Source organism: Oryctolagus cuniculus, chromosome X (assembly GCF_964237555.1).
Source record: "Oryctolagus cuniculus chromosome X, mOryCun1.1, whole genome shotgun sequence".
Lineage (NCBI taxonomy): Eukaryota > Metazoa > Chordata > Mammalia > Lagomorpha > Leporidae > Oryctolagus > Oryctolagus cuniculus.
Genome location: NC_091453.1, coordinates 74,686,606 through 74,707,095, shown reverse-complemented (window position 1 = coordinate 74,707,095; position 20,490 = coordinate 74,686,606). Strand labels below are relative to the sequence as shown.

General features: G+C 39.8%; 1 protein-coding gene across 1 annotated transcript in view; it reads left to right on the top strand.

The window, feature by feature from the left end:
- WDR44 (WD repeat domain 44) overlaps positions 1 to 16,953 on the top strand; it is a 97,830-nt gene extending 80,877 nt beyond the window's left edge. The window contains exons 14-20 of the mRNA XM_002720254.5: positions 3,153 to 3,275; positions 8,847 to 9,038; positions 9,228 to 9,329; positions 9,547 to 9,662; positions 11,435 to 11,562; positions 12,044 to 12,178; positions 15,884 to 16,953. Coding sequence (XP_002720300.1) covers positions 3,153 to 3,275; positions 8,847 to 9,038; positions 9,228 to 9,329; positions 9,547 to 9,662; positions 11,435 to 11,562; positions 12,044 to 12,178; positions 15,884 to 15,978 — 891 coding nt within the window. The 3' untranslated portion in view covers positions 15,979 to 16,953. The remainder of the gene's footprint in view (positions 1 to 3,152; positions 3,276 to 8,846; positions 9,039 to 9,227; positions 9,330 to 9,546; positions 9,663 to 11,434; positions 11,563 to 12,043; positions 12,179 to 15,883) is intronic.
- The last annotated feature ends 3,537 nt before the right edge of the window (positions 16,954 to 20,490 follow it).

Here is a 20,490-nt window from a genome sequence, read left to right as displayed (position 1 = left end):
TCCACTTCAGATCCAGCTCCCTGCTAATGCTCCTGGGAAAGCAGCAGAGGAAGGCGCAAGTCCTTGGGCCCCTATAGCCACACAGGAAACCCAGGAGAAGCTCCTACTCCTGGCTTCAGTTTGGCTCATTTGGGGAGTGAACCAGCAGGTGGAAGTCCTCTCTTTCCATCTCTCCCTCTCTCTGTAACTCTGCTTCTCAAGTAAATTAATAAATCTTTTAGAGAGAGAGAGAGATCACAGGAGCTACAGCAGGTAAAGCCACCACCTGCACCTGCACCATATGGGTGCCGGTTCACATTCCAGCTGCTCCACTTCCAATCCAGCTCCCTGCTAATGGCCTGGGAAGGGCAGCAGATGATGGTCCAAGTGCTTCCACCCCTGCCACCTATGTGGGAGTCCTAGAGGAAGCTCCTGGCTCCTGTCTTCATTGTGGACATCTGTGGAGTAAACCAGCAGATGGAAGGTCTGTCTCCCCAACTCTCTCTAACTCTGACTTTCAGATAAATAAATAAATCTTTTATAAAAAGAAATCATAAAATTCTTACATACATGCCTTCCTGGCATTCTTTCCAGACCTCTTAGACAGTAGTATTATTTAGTATCAATCCTGCTATATAATTGTCTCAAGGGAGTAATAGGCATTTTTAAGGATAAGTGCCAGTTTATAAACTGGGTCTTTCTAGACTCTGACCATATAAATACCAGTCTGTGAAGAGATAAATACAAAAACCAGGAGTAAACCATTTAGAAATGTTTATGGAAGTTTTTCAGAGTAATTAAATGCCTATTTTTTTCTAATCTTTTTAAAACCTGGACTTGTGTTTTATATAATAATACAAATGAGGATGCTACTTTAAATGCCTTTTATTTTTCACCTCATTTTTTCTAATGATTGTTTCCTATATTTTATAATAGTTCCAGCCCATGACTCACTGGAAAATTCTTAAAAACAAAAACAATTGTTCACCACAAGTAGTTTTGAAAAGTACCAGTCTAATTGAGTTATTTGAATGGGATTATGCCCTAAATACGAATGGTCCCTAAGGGCTTATCCTCACATCCCCAACACCTCACCCCAGCCAAAAGGAGGCAATAACATTTAGGTGTTCCAGCCCCACATGTAGAGTGCTTTCAACTCTCTTCTATACCTAAACAAAAAGTATTCCTTTTTTTGTGTTTCTAGTATCCTATCAACTTGATAAGGTCATATCTGACAACTAAAGCATATATTGATGTTTCACTGAAATTCTTTATCACCTATGTATCTATATACTTTTTTAAGGTTTTCATTTTTACTTGACTTTACCTATGTACATTTCTAGATCCTGTATGCAGCAAGATTCTAAGCCCCTCACATATACCAAATATATATTATTTTACTATTATTTCTCTTCAGCATCTAGCACCATCAGTGTTTATGGCAGATTTTCTATTTGTGAAAACATATTTTGTGCCAGGTAACAAGAATTACTTTGGTAATTATTACAGTAACAGACCCATGAGGTAGATGATCTTTTATTGTATTGATAAAGAGACTGGGCTCTATGTCCCTTCTAAAATCACAAAACTCATTATGAGTAGAACTTAGATTTGAATCTAATTTCTTTTAACTTCCAAGATCAATGCTTAGTTTAAGAAAGGTATTTAATTTCATTTATTTAGTAAGTGCTTATTAAACAGAAACTGCTTGACATAATAGGAAAAGTCTTAATATGTCTTCAGCACCTTCACTTAATGTTTTAGGGATATCTTCATATCTCTTTCATATGCTTAAAGCAAGAACTGAAGAAAGGTAGTTTTCATGAACAGTAGGCCATATGTTTAATTTTTATATAGTTACTAACATGGAAGCAAACCACATGTATTCTTTAAAACTTTTCTGGAACTAAGTGGATCTTGAAAATAAAAATCATTTTTATTAGATTCTTTTTAAAGTAGACTGTTTTAAAACAGGTATACTACATAAAATGTATACTTTTTTGAATAACCCAAAATAGCACATATGTGTACTATATATCAGTACAGTTATATACCCAGATCAGTCTTTGTGCTTAATCTTCTTATAATCAAAAAGTAAAGGTTTTTAGTCACTTTTAGCAAAAGAAAAAGCATCTTGTTGCTTTTCATAGCATATGTTCTACTTAAGCATTCTACAGAACAGTGTAGTGGTTAGAGTCTGGAGCTAAAGCCAAACTGCCTGGCTTTGAATCCTACCTCTGCCACTAATGAGCTGTAGAATCATAGGCAAGTTATTTAACCTCTGTGCTTCACTGTGCACATTGGTCAAAGGGGATAGCAATATACCTACCTTATAGGATTTCTATCTAATGTTAAGAACAATGCTTAGTATGTTGGAAGTACTCAATAAATGCCATCATTATTTTGATTTTTTAGCACCTTCAGACATACCAAAGAATACTGCAGTCCCATTTGAGTTTCCTCATTCAGTTTAACTCATAGTTCTCCCCCTTAACTAGGTTGTGTTAAGAAATTAATAAGCTTATGCCAGCTGGAAGCTTTTGACAGATAAATGTTTGGTTCCTGGGTAATGGGGTAATCACAATGCCTAAATCAATTACACTACACTCTTTGAAAATTCTATGCTTTGTTCTGAGAGATTTGCCTGTTTCTATTCTAATAATTTTCTTGCCATGGTTGTGACAGGTGCACAATAATTTTCATTTCCATGCTGCATTTTATGGTGATCTTTTTGAAGACATTTTAAGTAACAATTAGGATTATGTGAGTTAATATTCACCAGTGTTATCAATGTGAAAAGTAGCTGAACTGAAATGACAATCAAATGAATAGGTGCTTCCTATTCATAACTAAGTTCCAACATGTACAGGCTACAATAACTAAAGTGCACCTTAGTCCTCTGTTGAACCCTGGCAGATTTATTTGGACAAGGATCATAAGATTCATCTGAATTTCAAAACAGGTAATGTGAAAGGTCTTAGGATTAATGAAAGATGGTATTTAACTGTTTGGAAAAAATGGGATCATCCAAGTGATTGGATAATCTTTTGTTCTTTTTGATGCTGCGTGTAACAACAAAACTGTTGAAGTTCACAAAACTCAGTTCACTTTTGCTGTGTAAGTAGTTTTGTGTTCATATGGTAACAAAGTAACCAATGTAATTTTATCCACAGAACTACTTTCTGCTTTCCTCTTCAATGGATAAAACAGTCAGGTTATGGCACATTTCTAGAAGAGAATGCCTTTGCTGCTTCCAACACATAGATTTTGTCACTGCCATAGCTTTCCATCCCAGAGTAAGTAACTATACATTTTCTTGTTATGCTAAAAGGAAGCTTGGGGTTACCTTTTTTTCTCTGGAGGACCATTGGACTACAGGCAAAAATTTATTAATAGCCACACAGTTAAAAGCAACTTAATTTAGTATTCCATTTTGCTTTAAAAATGAAATAAATATCTTGCTAATCTGCATTAGAAGAATTGGGAATGTTATATTCTAAATATAACAGTAAGGGCCAGCTCTGTGTTTCACTTGGTTAACCCTCTGCCTGCGGTGCCAGCATCCCATATGGGCACCGGGTTCTAGTCCCGGTTGCTCCTCTTCCAGTCCAACTCTCTGCTGTGGCCCGGGAAGACAGTGGAGGATGGCCCAAGTGCTTGGGCCCCTGCACCCGCATGGGAGACCAGGAGGAAGCACCTGGCTCCTGGCTTTGGATCGGCACAGCACCAGCCGTAGCGGCCATTTGGGGGGGGGGGGGTGAACCAATGGAAGAAAGACCTTTCTCTCTGTCTCTCACTCTCACTGTCTAACTCTGCCTGTCAAATTAAAATAAATAGGGGCTGGCGCCGTGGCTCACTTGGTTAATCCTCTACCTTGCAGCACTGGCATTCCATATGGGCGCCGGGTTCTAGTCTCGGTTGCTCCTCTTCCAGTCCAGCTCTCTGCTGTGGCCCAGGAGGGCAGTGGAGGATGGCCCAAGTGCTTGGGCCCCTGCACCCCATGGGAGACCAGGAGGAAGCACCTGGCTCCTGGCTTTGGATCGGCACAGCAGCCATAGCGGCCATTTGGGGAGTGAACCAACGGAAGGAAAACCTTTCTCTCTGTCTCTTTCTCTCGCTGTCTATAACCCTACCTGTCAAATAAATAAAAAATTAAAATAAATAAATAAAACAGTAAAGAATCATCCCAAATCTTCAATAAGACATGCAAAGTATAAAGAAATAATCATTAAAAATATGAAATATTAGAGGAGGAGGAAGAGGAGCAAACAGCAGGTAGATAAATGAAAAAGGGGAAACATATACCAGGATTTGTGTGAGAGTTGAGGAATGAAAAGACAAGGAGGAAGAGATTAAAAGAGGAAAAGAAGGGCCAGTGTTGTGGTAGCACAGTGGCTTAAGCCACCACTCGTCCCATATGAGTGCTGTATGAGTGCTGGTTTGAGTACTGGCTGCTCCACTTCTAATCCAGCTCCCTGCTAATGTGCCTGGGAAGGCAGCAGAAGATGGCTCAAGTGGTTGGGCCCCTGCCATCTATTTGGGAGATGTCAATGGAATTCCAGCCTCCTGGCTTTGGCCTGGCCCAGCCTTTGTTGCCACTTGGAGAGTGAACTAGTTCATAGCAAATCTCTGTCTGTCTCTGTGTAAGTCTACTTACACAAAAAAGTCTACTTACTTTCAAAAAAAGAAGCAATTCATTATAAGATACACAAAGGAGCTTCAAATTTTCTATGAGCTTTTTGAAGCACCCCAATAGTAAATTTATAACTTAATGTCTGGAAACATTGTTAATAAGCATTGATATCTCCTCTTATATATATTTTTAGTATAGAAAATTCTTTAATATCTTTTCCCTGGACAGAAAGCATTCCATATGATTTTTTTAAATATTTTATTTATTTATTTGAAAGTCAGAGTTAGAGAGAAGGAGAGGCAGAGAGAGAGGTTTTCCAAGTGCTGGTTCACTCCCCAAGTGGCCGCAACGGCCAGAGCTGTGCCAATCCCGAGTCAGGAGGTTCTTCCAGGTCTCCCACACTGGTTCTGGGGACCCAAGGACTTGGGCCATCCTCCGCTGCTTTCCCAGGCCATAGCAGAGAGCTGGATTGGAAGTGGAGCAGCCGGGTCTCAAACCAGTGCCCATATGGGCTGCCAGTACTGCAGGTAGTGGCTTAACCCACTATGCCACAGCGCCAGCCCCTGCATATGATTTCAACCAAAGGAGAAAAGTCTACTGTTATGGAATGGGAGACCTATCATGTGCTTCTATAGGATAAAGCCACCAAATGCTTAAAGCTGATGCCAGCAGTATGGTGTAGCAGGTAAAGCCACCACCTGCGGTACCAGCATTCCATATGGGTGCTGGTTCAAGTCCCGGCTGCTCCTCTTCCAATCCAGCTCCCTGCTATGGCCTGGGAAAGCAGCGAAGGATGGCCCAAGTCCTTGGGCCCCTGCATCCACGTGGGAGACCTGGAAGAAGCTTCAGGCTTCTGGCTTTAGCAAGTGCTTAAAGCTAAATTAATTTTAGTTTTTTGCTACTGTAAACACAAGGGAAAGCACATGTTGGTTATATTAAAATAAGCCAGACTCAAACTGAACCTATATTAGTGTGTGATAACATTTCTTATTATATCCTCGTCCCTATGTTTAACACCCATTGTTTTTTAAGGCAACATTTTCACTCATATTCACATTTATTCCTCTGTTCCTCTTTTCCCCAAAATTAACAGAGAAGACTAATTTTTCCCCTCAATAGAATTTCCCTCCCTAGGCAGGCAGTAGTAATCTTAAATTTGCAGAAGACTTGATTAAGAACTTTTGAAAATTAGAAATCGTTGATCTGTGTTAATGCCTAACAGTTTTGACCATAAAGCTGTGAGAGACTTCTTTCTGAATAACAACTCCATCCTGTCCTCCATAGATGCAGCAAATGGGTGGGTTTACTCCTGTCAGCAGCTGTGAACAGAGTCCCTCTCTCCACACCTATTCTAGCCATAACGTATCACAATAGAAGATACTTGGTTATAATAGTTAACTAAGTAGTATTTTATTATTAAGGTTTCTCTTCAATCACTAGTTTTTATACTTTTATTTGATTTTATTTTGGATACTGAAAAGCCCTACTTCTAAAAGCTCTACTGTCCTGGAGAGTTTTTGAGAGGGGCAAGGGAAAGATGGGGTGGTATTGATATTTTCATTGCAGCATGGCTTTCTTATGTTACCTGGAAGGGTGGTAGCAAAGATATAAAAGAAATAACAAAGGAAATACATTTGTAGACATGAACACACACACACACATACACACAGAGAGAGAGAGAGGAATGTATCTATGCATATAAATAAAATTCCAAGTTAGGAGACTAAGACAAACTATTTTGTACTTGTTCAGCTGTTCTGCTGATATGAGAATACTTCAAAAATTTCATGGGAAAATGAGATAAAAGATGTTTGTTTTTCTGCAAAAAATTTCAGAATCCATGTAGTTTTTTTCATAACATGCATTTTCAGCAAACTTTTGGACGTCCCCTCATAGACACTGAGTAGAGTGTGATAGCCCTAAAAAGGCCCTTCACTTATTGATTGTCCTTAACAGCCTTCAGACTAGGAATAACACTATTGAGCAGCAAAGAAAATCTCTTTCTTGTTTCTGTGTCCCAGTTGTTTCATCCTTAATTCTTTTGTTGCCAAAATGTAGACTAGCTTATAGTAGGACTGGTTTAGTTTAAAGCAGACTTTGGGACACTACATACTTTGTTTTAGGGGGAGTGAAGCCTCTGCTAGGCTTTAGAGGGCATTTAGCAGCATGCATGGCCTCTACCCACTAGATGCTGCCAGCATCCCATCCGGTCCTCAGTTCTGACAGCCAAAAATATCAGCAAACATTGCAAGATGTCCCTTGTGGGGCCAAGTTGCACAAGATTGAGTATCTCTGAATGATACTGAATAGTGAGGGGATTCCTTGCTAACCTGGTGCTAGAGTTTCAGAAAAATGACTGTTCTGTAGGCCTACTAAATGGTGTTACTCTTTTATGCAAGTGTTACATGTATCCTAGAGGAAGGTATGTTAAATATAGCAGAGTGTTTCCCAGAGCATGTTCCTTGAAGTTGTCAGCCTTGTTAAGATGTTCCTATCAGACTCCTTACCTATCTTGTATCAAAAAAGTTCGTAGTTAAATGAGTTGGAAAACACTACCTAATTTTCCCCCCTTTTGTGGGTTCAGCATGCAGGTTAACTGAGAATCCGGTGTCATTTTATGTTACCCAGAATTTCTCAAACTTGTTTGATCACAGAACCTTTTTCCATGCCATATACACTGTTTTTTTTTTTTAAGAGAAGACTTTTATTTAATAAATATAAAATTTTGAAAGTACAACTTTTTTTTTTGACAGGCAAAGTTAGACAGTGAGAGAGAGAGAGAGACACAGAAAGATCTTCCTTCTGTTGGTTCACCCCCCCAAATGGCCACTACAGACGGCGCGCTGAACTGATCCGAAGCCAGGAGCCAGGTGCCTCCTCCTGGTCTCCCATGTGGGTGCATGGCCCAAGCACTTGGGCCATCCTCCACTGCCTTCCCGGGCCACAGCAGAGAGCTGGCCTGGAAGAGGGGCAACCGGGACAGAATCTGGCGCCCCAACCGGGACTAGAACCCAGGGTGCTCACGCCACAGGTGGAGGATTAGCCTAGTAAGCTGCGGCGCTGGCCAAAAGTACAACTTTTGGATTATAGCAGTTCTTACTCCCATAACCACCCTCCCACCCACAAACCATCCCATCTCCTACTCCCTCTCCCATCCCATTCTTCATTGAGATTCATTTTTAGAGGCCGGCGCTGTGGCGCAGTGGGTTAAAGGCCTGGTCTGAAGCACCGGCATACCATATGGGTACTGGTTCTAGTCCTGGCTGCTCCTCTTCCGATCCAGCTCTCTGCTATGCCCTGGGAAAGCAGTAGAAGATGGCCCAAGTCCTTGGGCCCCTGCACCCATGTGGGAGACCTTATAGAAGCTCCTGGCTCCTGGCTTTGGATTGGTGCAGGTCCAGCCATTGCGGCCATTTGGGGAGTGAACCAGTGGATGGAAGACCTCTCTCTCTGTCTCTGCCTCTCTCTGTAACTCTTTCAAATAAATAAAAAATAAATCTTTAAAAAAAGATTCATTTTAATTATCTTTATATACAGAAGATCAACTCTATACTAAGTAAAGATTTCAACAGTTTGCACCCACAGAGACGCACAAAGTATGAAGTACTGTTTGAGTAGTAGTTTTACTGTTAATTCTCATAGTACAACTCATTAAGGACAGAGGTCCTACATGGGGAGCAAGTGCACAGTGACTCCCGTTGTTGATTTAACAATTGACACTCTTATTTATGACGTCAGTAATCACCCGAGGCTCTTGTCATGAGCTGCCAAGGCTATGGAAGCCCCCTGAGTTCACAAACCCCACTTATTTAGACAAGGCCATAATCAAAGTGGAAGTTCTCTCCTCCCTTCAGAGGAAGGTACCTCTTTCTTTGATGGCCCCTTCTTTCCACTGGGATCTCACTCATAGAGATCTTTCATTTAGGTCATTTTTTCATGCCATGTACACTGAAACACATTATCTGTTAATATCCATTCCTTGGGAAAACCAGTTTAAGGATATGATAAAGTGACTAGAACATCCTTTTCTCCCCCCCCCCCCCAAAATATGCTTGAGGTTTCAAGTTGTTGTACTGGTTTTTAGTGCATAAAATAAGGCTTACTTGAAGTATAATGTTTATAAGATGAAATCTACATTTTAAAACATTATTTTGAATACATTTAATGTTTTACTTTGCAAATGAGTTTTTCTTGATGTGGTAAAAGAGCACTTTCTCTTTTGCCACCTTTCTAGGATGATAGATATTTTCTCAGTGGATCATTAGATGGAAAGCTCCGCCTTTGGAACATACCTGACAAAAAAGTGGCTTTGTGGAATGAAGTAGATGGTCAGACAAAATTGATCACAGCTGCAAATTTCTGTCAGAATGGCAAATATGCAGTGATTGGGACATACGATGGTAGATGTATTTTCTATGATACAGAGGTAAATGATTGTCTTATGTAAGTATGTACTTGAATCCTTAATAAAAACACTTTTGTGGTTTCAGATAAGTCATTTATTCCCTCTCCTTATCTGTACATTGGGACAAATGGTATGTCTCTCAGTGTTGGATTAGATGATATTTGAAGTTTCTTCTGATTCTGATATCTTGGATTTATGGTTTCTTTTTAGCATTTGAAATACCATACACAAATACATGTTCGATCTACTAGAGGGCGCAACAAGGTTGGAAGAAAAATTACTGGCATTGAACCTTTACCTGGAGAAAATAAGGTACTAAAGTTTTCAAAACCATCTCTCTCCTCTACATTATGTGTAGACTCTGAAAAGTAAGTTTTAATATCTTGGCAAATAATGCATTCCCTTTCCTATGCAATATTGCGTTTTCTAGTTTTAAAGTAGATTTGTGTGTGTGTGTGTGTGTAACACCCTTTCTTGATTATACCTTAATTTAGATTAAAAGGTATTTTTAACTTTTATTTATTTTTAGATACTGGTAACCTCAAATGACTCCAGAATCAGATTATATGATCTGAGAGATTTATCACTTTCCATGAAGTACAAGGGTTATGTCAACAGCAGCAGCCAGATCAAAGCAAGTTTCAGGTAAATTAGCCATGAGAAAGTCCCAAAAAGAGATCGGAACATTTCTCCTGTACTCCTGTTTTTACATTGAACTATAACTTACATTTATATGAGGTTTTAGTTTCTTTGTACTGTTATAACCAGCATCTCACCTCATCATCATGCAGTACTTAACTTGCCCACCTGTACAGGAAATAGATTTAGCATTACCCCTGTTCTGTAGATGAAGAACCAAGACTGAAACAATTAAGGGATTGACAAATCATGGTTACAGAGCCAGGTTTAAAAGACTCTAAGCTCCATAATTTTTGCTTTTGTACATTTATTGTCAACTTTTAAGAGAGGAAGCTTACCTACCCCTCCACACATTGTCTTGATCATTTTAGGTATCTGAACTAAGAAAATATTTTGACATGCTAAGGAAAGTCTATGGTATTCACACCTTTACATATCATTATTACTTGAACTTTTAAAATCTGGAGTCCGTAGGATTTCCTGAAATAGGGTTACCTGCCTGTCTTCATTTTTTTCTAGTCCTTGTCCTTTTAGCTCTTTTCTTATCCATTCTTTTTGTTTTTTTTTTAACTTTTATTTAATGAATATAAATTTCCAAAGTACAGCTTATGGATTACAATGGCTTCCCCCCCATAACGTCCCTCCCACCCGCAACCCTCCCCTTTCCCACTCCCTCTCCCCTTCCATTCACATGAGGATTCATTTTCAATTCTCTTTATATATAGAAGATCAGTTTAGCATACATTAAGTAAAGATTTCAACAGTTTGCTCCCACACAGAAACATAAAGTGAAAAATACTGTTTGAGTACTAGTTATAGCATTAAATCTCAATGTACAGCACACTAAGGACAAAGATCCTACATGAGGAGTAAGTGCACAGTGACTCCTGTTGCTGACTTAACAAATTGACACTCTTGTTTATGGCCTCAGTAATCACCCGAGGCTCTTGTCATGAGCTGCCAAGGCTATGGAAGCCCCCTGAGTTCACTGACTCTGATAATTGTTAGACAAGGCCATGGTCAAAGTGGAAGTTCTCTCCTCCCTTCAGAGAAAGGTACCTCCTTCTTTGATGACCTGTTCTTTCCACTGGGATCTCACTCGTGGAGATCTTTCATTTAGGTTTTTTTTTTTTTTCCCCAGAGTGTCTTGGCTTTCCATGCCTGAAATACTCTCATGGGCTTTTCAGCCGGATCCGCATGCCTTAAGGGCTGATTCTGAGGCCAGAGTGCTGTTTAGGACATCTGCCATTCTATGGGTCTGCTGTGTATCTCACTTGCCATGTTGGATCGTTCTCTCCCTTTTTTATTCTATCAGCTAGTATTTGCAGACACTAGTCTTGTTTATGTGATCCCTTTGGTTCTTAGTCCTATCATTATGATCAATTGTGAACAGAAATTGATCACTGGGACTAGTGAGATGGCATTGGTACATGCCACCTTGATGGGATTGAATTTGAATTATCCTTTAATTAACTAGTAATTCAATTGGTAAAGTACTCCACTTCTCTCTTTCATTCTTTAAGCCTTGGTTTGTTTAAGTGTGGATTGACCTGCATCAATCACAGTTACCTCCAGTTCATATGAAAATACTATGAATGCCTGGGTCCCACATCAAACCTACCACATTCAGAACCTCTAGAATGAGATTGGGAGTCTACATGTCAACAAGTTCCCTCAGGTGTTGTTTTAGGTATTTTAAAGTAGGAAGCACTGAGAACAAGAAACCTAAGAAAAAAATAAAAGTTTTCATTTTTATTTCATCTCTTCCTTAAATTTAGCCATGATTTCACTTACCTTGTTAGCGGTTCAGAAGATAAGTATGTTTATATCTGGAGTACTTACCATGACCTAAGCAAATTCACTTCAGTCAGAAGAGATCGAAATGATTTCTGGGAAGGTATTAAAGGTAAGTAAATGCCTTGTTTTTTTGTGTCTTACAAGTGAATAAAGTTAAAGTAGAGATGTACTAGAGTAAACATGCATTAGCATTATTTTAGAGACGTAGTTTAGCAGTTATAACCACTTTAGCTTTGTATTTGGCTTTGTTTATTTGAAAGGCAGAGTTACAGAAGGAGAGGGAGAGGGTGAGGGAGAGATAGAGACCTTCCATCCAGTGGTTCACTTCCCAAATGGCCACAATGGCTGGGGCTGGGCCAGGCCAAAGCCAGAAACCCAGAGCTTCTTCCAGGTCTCCCACATGTGTGCAGGGGCCCAAACACTTGTACCCTCCTCCTTGGCTCTCCCAGGCACATTAATTAACAGGGAGTTGGATCTGAAGTGGAGCAGCCAGGACACAAACTGGCACCCATGCAGTTAGCGGCTAAACCCATTGCGCCAGTCCCAGCATCAGATTTTTCAATTATCCTGAAGTAAATTTTTTTTCCCAGCACATAATGCAGTTGTGACATCAGCCATCTTTGCTCCAAACCCAAGTCTGATGTTATCTTTGGATGTGCAATCTGAAAAATCAGAAGGAAACAATAAAGGTGAAGATTCTGAAGGTTTGGATACCACATCCTCTGGTAGGTATTCATTTAATTTGTCTTACACTTTTTCTAGTCATTACTTAGTAGCCTCATTAACCTGGTATTGAGTATGCTGAGGCTTCCACGGGAGTATAAAGAATATTTATTTGCAACATAATGATTGTCAGATACCCATTTCTGAACAAATCAGTTACATATGTTTTTGCAAATTTTACCTCTCTTAAATTCACCTAGAACTTGGAAGGTCATAATTTTTCATGGGCAGTCATTCTCTTTAAGGAAATGCAAACAAGATATACAAATACAAACTTCTTTATCTGTTTCTCCTACTAGACTATAATCTCTAGGAGGACTTCCTGTTATATTGCCAGTGCCTAGCACAGTGCTTGTTTACTTAATCATTTGGTGACTAAATGAATTAAACCCAATTGAAAGCAGAGTTTTTTTCTATTTGACACAGATTTATAACTTCTCTAGATAGCTAACTATGATTCTGTGACTTCTTGCCATTTGTAGCATATGCTTTCAGAATGAAGTGTAATTTGAGTTACATAAAATGCTTATATTAAGTAGTGAAAAGAAACTGGAAAAAGAGTAGTGTTGACTTCCAATCAATTAACATAAAAATGGTACCTTTTAATCCTTGAAAGTGGTAAGATGCAATTTTTTTAAAGTTTTATTTATTTATTTATTTATTTGAGAGGTAGAGTAACAGAGAGAGGGAGAGACAGAAAGGTCTTCCATCTGCTGGTTCATTCCCCAAATGGCTGCAGTGGCTGGAGCTGGGCCCATCTGAAGCCAGGAGCTTCTTCCGTGTCTCCCTCACGGGTGCTGGGGCCCAAACACTTGGGCCATCTTCTACTGCTTTCCCAGGCCATAGCAGAGAGCTGGATCAGAAGAAGACTAGTCAGGACATGAACCAGCACTCATAAAGGATGCTGGAATTACAGGCAGTGGCTTAGCCTACTATACCACAGTGCCAGCCCCAAGACACAAATTTGAACCAGTTGTCAGTGACAATAAGTTTGTATTATTAAAAATCAGTTGCAGAATAGCTTACTTAATATATGTTCTAACCCTGCAGACCACCACCAGGCCTTTTAGGGGGTCATAAAGTCACACTAGCTACAGTGTACAAAGGGTGCAAATTTAAAAAATTGAATCAAGTTCTCAAGTACTTTAATTGAATCTCGGGTATTTCCCCTTGCAGTAGTATTTATAATATCCCCTCCTCAGGATATACTGTTCCTTCTGTCTGTGAAGAAAAGTTTTGATAATGAGGATGAACTTCATCCTAGCACTTTTTTTAAAGTTGTATTTATTAACTTGAGAGGCAGAATAACAAACAGAGAGAGAGAAACATAGAGGTCTTCCATTTGCTGGTTTACTCCCCATATGGCCAGAATGGCCAGAGCTGGGCCAACCTGAAGCCAGGAGCTTCTTCTGGGTCTCCCATGTGGGTTGCAGGGGCCCAAGCACTTGGGCCATTTTCCACTGCTTTCCCAGGCCATCAGCAGGGAGCTGGATCGGAAGTGGAGCAGGCAGGACTCAAACCAGATCCCATATGGGATGCCAGTGCCACAGGAGGATGCTTAACCTACTATGCCACAGCACCAGCCCCTAGTCTAGCATTTTTAATTACAAGATTATAAAGTAGGGGCTGGTGCTGTGGCACAGCAGGTAAAGCCTCCACCTGCAGTGCCAGCATCCCATATGGGCACTGGTTCAAGACCCAGCTGCTCCACTTCTGTCCCAGCTCTCTGCTTATGGCCTGGGAAAGCAGTAGAAGATGGCCCAAGTGCTTGGGCCCCTGCAACCCACATGGGAGACCCAGAAGAAACTCCTGGCCCCTGGCTTTGGATCGGCTCAGCTCTGGCCATTGCAGCTGTATGGGGAGTGAACCAGCAGATGGAAGATCACTCTGACTCTGTAACTCTGCCTTTCAAATAAATAAATCTTTTTTAAAAATATTAAAAAATAAACCAAGTCAGAATCATAAAAATTTTACTGAATACCTAGTTGGATATATTGGTTTTTGCTTTCTTTTTCTTCTCAGAATCAAATCCAGCTTAGAATTTCTATCTTCTTACTAGTCATACCTTTATATCCTCTATGTACTTATCCTACATATTCCAAAGGAAATTCTAGCTTTTGAAATAATTTGAGAAGTAAAAAGTGCAATGCATGTTGTTTTTAGCTTCTCAAAAAAGTACAAGGTTCAGTTAATTCACTGAGTCCTTTTTTAAGAGGCACATATTTTAATGGATTATGCTCAGATTTTTGTCATTATGTAGGTGTAACCTAAGAATAAACTTATAGATCCAGGGTATGGGATCATAAAATATCACCAATTGCCTTCTCTCTTTGTTCCTGACATATTTGACAATTTAAGCCTCAATTTTTGTCATGTGTAAAATAATGATAACCCAATTTACAGAGTTGGACTGAGAATTAAAGATAACATGTATAAAATGTCTAGCAAAATGGCTGACATGTAGTAGACATCATTATCGTATTCTTTATTGTATGTTATAAAGCCTTTCTCATATTTTGATGTCCTTTGCTTCCATTACTGCCACACAGCACTACTTTGAGATAAATGATGGTGAGGAATATTCAAAGGCTTAGAAGATGTTTTTACCACATCTAAGTAAAACTGTTTTGCCTGTCTCATTCTGTACAAAACTTTCCAGCTGAGGTTTAGCTTAATCTCTTCCATATTAATCAGTCCTTAAATCTACACTTTTACCTATGTATAGTAAAGTTAATTAACATTGAATTTTTTTTTATTTTATTTTTTTTTATTTTTGATAGGCAGAGTGGACAGTGAGAGAGAGAGACAGAGAGAGAAAGGTCTTCCCTTGCCGTTGGTTCACCCTCCAATGGCCGCCGCTGCAGCCGGCGCACCGCGCTGATCCGATGGCAGGAGCCAGGATCCAGGTGCTTTTTCCTGGTCTCCCATGGGGTGCAGGGCCCAAGCACCTGGGCCATCCTCCACTGCACTCCCTGGCCATAGCAGAGAGCTGGCCTGGAAGAGGGGCAACCGGGACAGAATCCGGCGCCCCGACCGGGACTAGAACCCGGTGTGCCGGCGCCGCAAGGTGGAGGATTAGCCTATTGAGCCACGGCGCCGGCTTAACATTGAATTTGTTAAATGTTTTCACATAACTGGCGAATGTAAGAAGTGAGCATTTTTTGCCATTTACCATAGCTACATAGATAGCTCTTCAATATGGACCAGAAAGGTGCTGTCAGCATTCAGAGAGTAAACCTGTATAACTTTATTTCATGGCAGTTTCAGTATGTCTGCTGTACAATGAACCTTGCTGTCAACCTCGTTAGAGAACCCTGTTAGCAATGGACTTAGCCAGCTGATCCCATTCTGCCAGCATTCCAGTCCTGGGGCTGAATAACACGCTAGCCTCTTGCCATGAAATGAAGCATTAGATGACTTAGAGACCTAGGCTGCCTGAGCGTCAACCCAGACATCCAGGCCCCAAGGGACTGTTGTTCCCTCAAGGCAAGGAAAAAGCAGCTTACTCAAGGTAAGTGAAAGTGAGCTCAGAGAGGAGAGGTCCTGCAGGATGAAAAGGTTATGGGAGTGAACTGGAAAAGAACCTGAAAAGATGGTGACATGATCTACCTCCCCAAGCTAGAGGGTCATGGGCATCTGGCATTTGTGGCAGCAGGCTTCATACTCCTTTAAAATTAATTAAATCTATTTTTGTAAATGTTTTTAAGGTACTATGAAGACAGATAACACAGAAGTTCTTCTCTCTGCTGACTTCACTGGAGCAATCAAAGTGTTTATTAACAAAAGGAAAAATGTATCTTAATTTGAAATGAGATTTACATAAACATATCAGTAAGTTTCTATATGTATCAGAACCAGGAAAAAATAATATAGTGTTTCAGACTAACATCCTTTTTTGAATTTTTATTGAAAATTGTTCAAATATAATATATTTTTTTTGAGAGGCAGTGTTACTGATCTAGGAGACTCTGGACTGCTAGACTAGAAAGGATTGTGTCTAGATTAACATTGCCAAACAGTAGGCTTTATGTTTTGTTATATTTGTGTTTTTATTATATAATTATAAACATGCACAGTTTTCTGCATGAAAAGATATTAATATATTAATCACATGTGTGTGCCTTTTGGTTACATGCACTAAGTCTAACAGAGTTAAATTATTTCAGTGGCTCTTTTGGCCTCTTACTAAGGGGGATAGTCTTATTTCTAGCTTAAACAATTTCTTTTGCACAAAATTTCATTTTTTAAGAAAAGTGGTATCTTTTGACTGAGTTATTGTTTTAAAAATATTATATAGGTTTTCAATAGGTCAATAACCATGTGTAAATGGTTTTTATAAATTTCTCAATTTGGGGACAAGATTTTTTTGTGGTCTAAATTGTGGACTTAAGATTCTTTTCTTTGTATGTGTATATATAATTTTTTTTTCTTTGCCACACTGGAGCACAATGTTTCTATGTAAAGAATTCTTTTCCTTCTTTATCCATGAGCACCAGGCTTTGCTCAGTTAAAATTAAGCCACATTAAGGAGTGAGTCTTCTTTTTTACAATAATGTAAAAATAAACTGTTTACATTTTTTTAAAGCATTGTAGTTTTTAAAAATTAAGCTGTTTTGTTTTGTGTTGTTGAATTTGAAAAACTTTGTAAATATCAATATAATGTACCAATGAAATAACATCTGGGGCAATGATACCCTGATCATGTTGTTGATGGTTAGCATATGTTTCTGAAAATTAAATATGTATTATTAAAAGTTGGTCACCAACACTTGTTAAATATGGCTTTATTTTTTGTATGGTTTCAGTAAATCGAGGAATGCAAAAAAATAGACTCTTGTTAAATGATTTGATTTTATAGCAAACAAAAAACAAGATTTTAGACCACTAAATTATAATGCACCAGTCATATGCCTTTAAAATGTTTTTGAGTTCTAAAATGAACACTGCTGAGAGTTCATCTATATGTGTTTATACATTCTCTACTGCATTTGTTTTCAACATGTAAGTAAGAAGCTGGGAAGCCATAGTCATATCCTTGTTAATCCATCATGGTCTTGGAATATTCTGGGCTTTCTGGTTAATTACCTACCCATCGTTTGCCTTGCTTCACTCCTATGCTATCATCTTTTTCTTCTTGTCAGTTCTGTGTTCTCTACATCCACTCTTCCTTCCTTCCTCTCTCCCCTTCTGCCCCAACCCTCTACATCCGTCTACATACCTCTCCCCTCAGCCGAATCCTGCACTTTACTTTGACTTTTTCACTCTTCTATGTTCTACCTGACAGAATGAGTTGTTAGCCACTGGCTTTATAACCAGTCACAGTTTCTTCATCTTAAGGTCTGGGTGCCAGTGTGACTGGTCCATTGTTTGTTTTCTGAACTGGATATCAACTCTTTGAGGCAGCTTGGCTTTTGCTGACTTCTTGGGGTTTTTTTCCCCATTATTTTCACATTATTTAAAAGAGAGAAAAACAGAGATTTTCCATCCACTGGTTCACTCCCCAAATGCCCACACAGCTGGGATTGGGAAAAGCTGAATCCAGGAGCCCAGAACTCCATCCAGATCTTCCACGTGGATGGTGGTAGCCCATGTAATAGAGCCATCACCTGTTGCTTCCCAGGGTGCACATTAGTAGGAAGCTGGAATGGGACCCAAATGTAGGCACTCCAGTATAAGATGTGGGCATCCCCAGCAGTGCCTTACCCACTGTACCAAACATCTACCCCTTTTACTGACTTCTGACTGAGCACTTATAGTCTCTTGGGGCATGGTTCTTTCAACTGAAGATAATGTTGCCATATGAATATTTCCTGATAGGTTGAACAAAAAAAGCCAAAAATAGTTCAGATGCAAGCTTCAGAGCATGATACTGAGACTTAGCATCACTATGTAAATATCCTATTACAAGTCAGAAAAAGAGTTTGAAAAGGTATCATCAAGATGTATACAAAAAAAATGTTGAATGCTCTTCTTCCCTAAAATGAGTATTAGAAAGTCTTTATACATATAGGGATTTTGTGGATGCATAGCATTTTAGGGATTCACATACAACACTATTTTTTAACCAACTAAAGAAATTTTTTTAGCTGTCATCATTTGCTATCCCCTCTTCACAAAAGGAAGAACATTTTAATACTAAAAAAAAGGTTGAACAGTCTTATAATCTTAGAGCAACAAATAGTCTATTATGTGAGTAAACCTAGCTGTTGAAAAAAGTAATTATATTCCCTTCCACTGTGCTAGATGAACAAATTTAATCTTTTCTTTGCATGGATTTCAATATTTTTGCACCTGTCTTTTAAATCCATTTTCCATCACCTTTTGAAATGTTTGCTTATGTCCATCTCTCAAATTCCTTTTTTTAAACTTTTATTTAATGAATATAAATTTCCAAAGTATGGCTTATGGATTACAAAAAAAATTTTTTTTTTTGACAGGCAGAGTGGATAGAGAGAGAGAGACAGAAAGGTCTTCCTTTTTGCCGTTGGTTCACCCTCCAATGGCCGCCACGGCTGGTGCGCTGCAGCCGGCGCACCGCGCTGATCCAAAGGCAGGAGCCAGGTGCTTCTCCTGGTCTCCCATGGAGTGCAGGGCCCAAGTACTTGGGCCATCCTCCACTGCACTCCCTGACCACAGCAGAGAGCTGGCCTGGAAGAGGAGCAACCGGGACAGAATCCGGCGCCCCGACCAGGACTAGAACCCGGTGTGCCGGCGCTGCTAGGTGGAGGATTAGCCTATTGAGCTGCAGCGCCGGCCTTCAAATTTCAATACCACAGGCTGGCGCTGTGGTGTAGTAGGCTAAGCCTCCGCCTGCTGTGCTGGCATCCCATATGGGCGCCGGTTCTAGTCCTGGCTGTTCGTCTTCCCATCCAGCTCTCTGCTTATGGCCTGGGAAAGTAGTAGAAGATGGCCCAAGTGCTTGGGCCCCTGCACCCACATAGGACATGGGGAAGAAACTCCTGGCCTCAGGTCAGCCCAGCTCCGGCCATTGCAACCATTTGGGGAGTGAACCGTTAGCAGTTGGAAGACCTTTCTCCCAGTCTCTCCCTCTCTCTGTAAATAAAAAAAAAAAACTTTTAAAAAAAATTTCAATATTAGTTGTATCATTTTGCAAGTATATAGGTCAGCTGTCCCCACTAAAATGAAAAATTGAATTACTAAAATTTTTAATTGCCTTAATTATTATGGGTATTAAAGGGGAAGAAATGTTTGGAATTGAATGTTTTATTTGCTTTCAAAAGAAAAACTTTATAAGTTGCACTGGCTTCTAGTTTCCTGCCTTACTTATTCATTAAGCTGTTGTGTATTGAGCACCTATTCTATACACAGCACTGCTGGGCCTAGAAAAGAATAGGCAGTCTGCCTATGCTAGAAGAGCTCAGAGTATGGTGGAGAAGATGGCCACTGAAGCAAGTAAGGGACATGGAACTGTCTTGTGACTGTGGCCCTAGAAATATACCCTTCTGACCCTAGCTGTTCTATCCTTCCTGGTAACTCATGGCAGCCATTTGCTTCTCAGACCATATTAAATTGTCAATCTAATATTACAATCAGCAAAGATAATACGGGTAAAAGTTTATGAGCAAACCATAGGTATGACAAACCAAATGGAATACCCACCGTGTCTATATTGTCCTTGGCCTCTGGGCTTCTCCCTCTCCCAGCTGAGAATCATTGTCTTACATCCTGAAAAATCTTGTCTGTTTTGAGCTAACTACTTGATTAACAGACCCCTGTTTCCCCCAGCTGCTCTCTTATTCCCTTCCATTTTAAAGTTTGTCCATTTTTCTTTTCATCTCTAGATTTGGCTCATCTGGTATCCTAAGGAACCCAGGCTTCCCTTGTTTCCCATAGCCACTTTTCTGCCATAGATACATGCACCTGAAATACTTTCAGGTTGGCTCAACATTGCCAGCATTGAAGATGCATATGAAGATAACAGAAATCCACCATGTAGTCCCAAATAAATCAAATGTCATCCTGTAGGTAATCTAGGGTGGTCCAAGCAGATAGATTTTGCTCATACATTAAGCTACCTTGCATCACATTCTAGAGAGAGAGAGAGAGAGAGACTTTTTGCTTTGGAATAACTTTAAAGATACAAAAAAGTTGCAAAGAAAATAGAGTTCCCATCTACTGTACCCCTAATATTGCATTGTACATTACCATGTTATATTCATCACAGCTAAGAAATCAATGCTAGTGGGAGCAGCACTGTGGCACAGTGTGTTAAGCCATTGTCTACAGTGCTGGCATCCCATATGGGTGCTAGTTTGATCCCTGCTGCTCCACTTCTAACCCAGCTTCCTGCTAA